The sequence below is a fragment of the Cannabis sativa genome, chromosome 1 (genome assembly GCF_029168945.1).
Source record: "Cannabis sativa cultivar Pink pepper isolate KNU-18-1 chromosome 1, ASM2916894v1, whole genome shotgun sequence".
In the NCBI taxonomy this organism is placed as follows: domain Eukaryota; kingdom Viridiplantae; phylum Streptophyta; class Magnoliopsida; order Rosales; family Cannabaceae; genus Cannabis; species Cannabis sativa.
The window spans coordinates 57,210,575-57,215,824 of NC_083601.1; the positions used below are offsets into that span (position 1 = coordinate 57,210,575).

The 5,250-nt window shown below is 30.7% G+C and overlaps 1 protein-coding gene across 1 annotated transcript; it reads right to left on the reverse strand.

The window, feature by feature from the left end:
* Nucleotides 1–978: 978 nt before the first annotated feature.
* LOC133033642 (alpha-soluble NSF attachment protein 2-like) lies at nucleotides 979–4,875 on the reverse strand. Its single transcript, XM_061108634.1, has 9 exons — nucleotides 4,509–4,875; nucleotides 3,838–3,887; nucleotides 3,662–3,734; nucleotides 3,370–3,449; nucleotides 3,023–3,174; nucleotides 2,079–2,238; nucleotides 1,938–1,985; nucleotides 1,653–1,733; nucleotides 979–1,205 (listed from the first exon to the last, which is right to left on the reverse strand). The coding sequence occupies exons 1-9, from the start codon at nucleotides 4,651–4,653 to the stop codon at nucleotides 1,125–1,127; spliced, it is 870 nt and encodes a 289-aa protein (XP_060964617.1). The 5' UTR covers nucleotides 4,654–4,875; the 3' UTR covers nucleotides 979–1,124.
* Between the last annotated feature and the right edge of the window lie 375 nt (nucleotides 4,876–5,250).

A 5,250-nucleotide genomic window follows, 5' to 3' on the forward strand; every position in this document is an offset into this window, starting at 1 on the left:
CTGTTAGCGGATACGACAAGTAGTTATAATGACTAGTTGTGAGTCTAGAAGTTGTGTCTAAAATATAAAATAGTAGTTTAAGTGTACCTAACAATCAATGGGACAAAAATAATATAACAAGATTTAATATCAACAAATAAAAAAGTAAATGTTGTTGTTCAACTAATTATTCTAAACTTCATGTTGAAGAGTTGCAAAAGATTATCTTCAATAATTTAAACATCAGGAGCTGATGGGAGTGCGCTAATATTTGGTTTTATATCCCAAACCCAAACTCAAACCTCAGAATAATTGTCTCATCACTTCTTCCCACTTTCCGTGTGGCCAAAAGATAATTCTGAATTTTTATGTTCGAATGCATATCTAATTTTGCAATTTTGTTGTAAAATTTTCAGTTGCACTTCTGTTTAAGATTCCTTAAGTTGGTCATTACTCACTACTTTATAGCATAATATATATTATAATTTATACAATTAAATATCATATTTTACATAATTTAATTTAAATTTCAAGATATAAAATCAGATATTATACCAACTTCTAACTAACAAGTTAACAGTACTTACAATAGAATGTTGGGTACCGCGCATGACACTTTCATGGTTTCATTTCATACACATGATTCATGAACCATCTACATAGCTCATTAAGTTAAAAATGAAATACAATAATATAATAAACTTAATAAAGTCATATTGCTACGGCAAGAAACCAACTATTTTCAACACATTAAATTTTATTAAATTTTTAAAAAATCTGCTAAAAATTCATTATTCATTATAATTACGATAAACATTATCATAAATGTATATAAGTTAACCTATCTATCTAGTAGCCGTAAATGTTGTACCAGTAATTCCAATGATTTCTGATTTGTCCATTGGAGTTGGGCATTATAAATTTTAAACATGTTATTTTCAGATAAAGCCAAATATAATCAGAAAACATGCAAAAGAAAAAGGTTAAAAAGGAGTTACAAGTCTTGCAATACCACTCTGACTAAATATCAAATCAAGTAGAATTCAGAATCAGCATATTTTGTGAATGTAAATAGGAACAAACTCATAATACAATGCAATCATCAAGAACAGGACCCAAAAACACACAATAATTTCAAATCAAATTTAGGTAAGATCGTCCTCCTCGAGTTCCTTGGCTTTCAGCTTTTCCTTCACCCTCAACAGTAGGGTAGTCTTCCAAGAATCCTACACACGTACAGCAGCAATACAAACATAAGTCCAAGGTAAATTTTCCAAGAATAACAAGCAGGAAATAGCAATTTAATCAGAACCAGAGTTGTAAGCTTAAGTTGAAAAAGAAAAAAATATGGCTAAACTAGAAGGAAAAAATATCTCCTCTATTTACTTTAATTCTTGTTACCGAATTCAACAATTGAGAGGCAAATGCCAAAATAAGGTCATATTATCTATTTGGAGCTGCAAGAATATTGCTCTGAATTACCTAGTTCCACTTTAAACAAATCAAATTTTCAAAGTGCTCATACCTGAAATAATTTATTTTCTCTCTAAATAGCAACTTTGTATTTTATATTTAAGAAAAACCATAAAAAAAGAGCTACAATAACAAGCTTCAAAAGAAATTGCAACCGAGAAATTCAAAATAATTGAGTACAATTTGAAAGGATGTATTACCAGTGGAGTCATGCTATCAAATTCCTTGACCACATCAGTAAACTTAGCAACATCTTCCTCATCAATTGAAGCAGCAATATCCTGCCAGAAATATATAGAAATGAATAGTGTGAACAACCAAACAAAAACAGTTTTATTGACCTTTCTTAAATCTGCCATCATCCAATTTATTTGATCAGATGCCTCACTGGTAAACTGGAGACAAATACTACAGATAGAGCACATATGCAAAAGATAAGAAAGGAAAGTACAAATCAAAAGGTCTTTTAAATCAATTGAACTCACAGCTAGGAATTTGTACTCCCTTGTTCCTGAAAAAGTTGGATCAAGATCCTGCAAAAGAACAACAATATTTGCACTTCAGACAACAGACAAAGACGAACCAGAAATTTTGATCTCCAAGAAGGAAAGCTTAAGATGTGAGACCTGATAACGTTCTAATGCATTGGTAATTGCGACAACATCTCCTCTACAAAGTTGGCAAAGTCCAGCATTTAGAAGATGTCCTTTAACTCCATACTTAAGCAAGTTATTGTTGAGTGACTGTCGTGCTATCTCTTCATAAATCTCAATTGATTTTGGATATCTGCAGGAATAGATCAAAATACATCATAACAAGTAATAATTAAATTAAGCAAGTAATACTATTAATGTCCTCACATAAATAGATAAAGAATGTCTGTTGAGGATAACTTTGCAATACTTTTTTATGTGTTCTGTTATGCTGCAGCTCTTGTTCGGGTAAACCAGAATGTAATAAGTGAAAAAAGGGTATAAATACAGAATTCTTGTTAGTTGTCACATGAAATCAAAGTTTATAACCATAACTGTCAATGTTTTAAATTACGGATTTGAGCTTCGAGGTGCATTGAGGCGTAAGCCTAATATATAATTGAAAAAATATTTATACTCACCTAAAAATATCAAGGAGGAATAAAATGTCTCATAAAACTCAAAAATAGCTTAAAATGTCTCATAAAACTCAAACATAGCATAAAATCTCATAAACTTGAATACAGAACAAGCAAAGCGTTAACCAAATACTCCTGTTTTTTTTTTCTTGTTGATCAAACACTTTCAGAGGAATCCTAAGTTTCAGTCAAAACTTGACCAGTAACAAAGGAGTGCAAAAAAATTATATAAGACAGAAATGGACTTCCATATAATATAAATGCTCTTTTAGTTCTGAGATATGGCCATCATCCAGCTTCAAGCTTGTATTAAATGTGCCATTCAAAAGATCTAGTTGCAATCATCAATCAATGCTTGCAACATCAAAGAAGTGGTTCTCTAATAAAGTTTATAATGAAGAAAAACTAAGTGTATGCAGTATATACACCCAAACTCTTATATTGATTAAGTGTACTTACTGTTCCAGTTGAGCAGCAAATTGTGCAACCTTTTGCTTGCACTGATTTGCAGAAGTAGTTACTTCTTCATTTTGGAAGAAGTCAGCAGCTTTTTCAAAGAACTCAATAGCCTTCTCAATATTCTGTTCTGACTCATACAGTTCAGCAATTTCCTGCAAGAGCAAAATGTAGGCCAGTGTCAATAAAGGTTGTAAAAGGGGTCTCATAACACAATCACTTACAAATCTAATCCATAATAATCCAAACAATAGTTGAATTTCATTGTGAGACACACAATGTGAAGTGAAAAATGAAAACACTGAGGTCACACACTAGTTTCATGCAAGAGAAGTTTATAAACAGAATACCTTAAAATATCTGGCTGCCATATTGAGCCTTCCAATATCACAAAACATATGTACTGCTTGCTCTAAGCAGGTTATGGACTCTGCATTAGAAAAAGTATTTGAACTATTATGGTATTTTATTTAAGTATCAAATTAAATGAAAACTAAGGAACAGCTAAGTATCTGATTTCTACAAGAATAATTTATGACAGACATTTCAACGCCAAAAGGAAAAACTATGAGAAGCCAAACAAAAGCTAGAGGATTTATAAGCAATTTTTTAAGATAACTTAGCTAGGAGATATACACATACCATTTACAGATGTTTTCTTGTAGCAATGGGCAGCATCAACATAAGCTTGGGCTGCTTCATGTTTGCTTTCCAACTAAAAAAACGAGAAATTGAATATCATACTCATGTATTTGAAAACAAATGGTTAAATTACAACAAAAGAAACACTAAATCTATTAAACACCAAAATCACAAACCTTCACATGACAGTTTGCCAACTTGATGTATGTTGATCCAGCTCTGTCCCCTAATACACAATATCTATAGGTATTAGAAAAGTAATAATTCTATGAAATCCTGGGTGAAAAAATAAGTATTATATAAGCAATAATTTAGCAAAGAGTTCTTGCAATTACTTTCGTATTTTGAATGAGCTTTGGCTAAACTAATATTGAAGTTTACAGTGACAGTAGATCACCTTAATACTATTCCTCATTCACCAAACATAAAATAAAAATAAAACCTTGATACAGGTCAGGTTTAATTAGTTGCCGAACAAATAAAATCAGCAAATGTTTCTTTATTCCACTTAATAAATTTTTGTAATATTTAGAATTTTCTCGCAAGATCAAATTCCATAGCTGCAAGGCCGATTCTACAGAAAAGAAGTCAATCTGGAGTGCAATTCTAAGATCGACACTGACTGAATCTATTGTTCAAAAAGTTGCAAATTTGACCTATCTATTTACTGAACTCTACACATACACGTCGAAATTGAGTCAATGCAATGTCAACGAGATCAAAGCAATGAAGTTCCTTCCGATCACCAGAAGAAAACTCATTGTTTCATATAAATTAATTAACTTTCTTGACCATCCTCAATCGGAGTAAGAAAATACGATAAAAACAAATATATAAATGAAATTACATGATTTGGCGAGTTTGAATGAGTTGGCGGCTTTATCGAAGAGATCGGCGGCGTCTTCATATTTTGAGCCGAAAATTCCCCAGCTGTTGAGCTTTTTCTCAGCTTTCTTCTCAAATTCTTCAGCCTTAGCTATCTGATCCCCCATTTCTTCAACTCCTTGCTTTAATTTTCCGATTTCGGAGGTGCAAAAATGGAGGGTATTAAGAAGAAGAAAATCAAAATAATGAAAGAGGAAGGGGAAAACTGAAATTTCGACCAAAAAGGGAGTTGATATTTGATAATGTCAAGGGTCGGTTTCGATGAAAGACAACCATATTCAAGTTTTTTGATTTTTCTCTACAAAATGTTTTGGGCTTTTTTCTTGGTCTGGACTATACCTTGTGGATTATTTACAAAAATACGTCGAAATAAAGTTATGTTTTATATGTACGGCATAAAAACTTAATTATATTAAATATGGTATTCATGTCAAAAGAAAAATTATGGTATTTTTTTTTAAAAAAAAAAAATTATAAATATGGAAAAAAATCGTGAGGAATGCCATAAAAAATTTTAAATTTGTGTTTCTTATAATTTTTTTCTTTTTTTAAAAAATAAAACACTAAAATAAATAAAAAAATAATCTCAATTATAGATATTTTTTTTTACAGAAATTAAACTTGTTTTTTTATTTAAACTACTGTTTGTTTTTTTTCTTTGTTTTTTTGTTAAAACTAATTATTTCATTAAAAGCAGCAAAAAA

What these genes read in the sequence shown, in the direction of transcription:
- LOC133033642 (XM_061108634.1), bottom strand. Translation starts at nt 4,653, where the DNA reads ATGGGGGATCAGATAGCTAAGGCTGAAGAATTTGAGAAGAAAGCTGAG. An exon ending in ATTCAAACTCGCCAAATCAT is followed by an intron (nt 3,888 to 4,508) that starts GTAATTTCATTT and finishes ATTGTGTATTAG; the next exon opens with GGGACAGAGCTGGATCAACA. An exon ending in TGGCAGCCAGATATTTTAAG is followed by an intron (nt 3,175 to 3,369) that starts GTATTCTGTTTA and finishes TTGCTCTTGCAG; the next exon opens with GAAATTGCTGAACTGTATGA.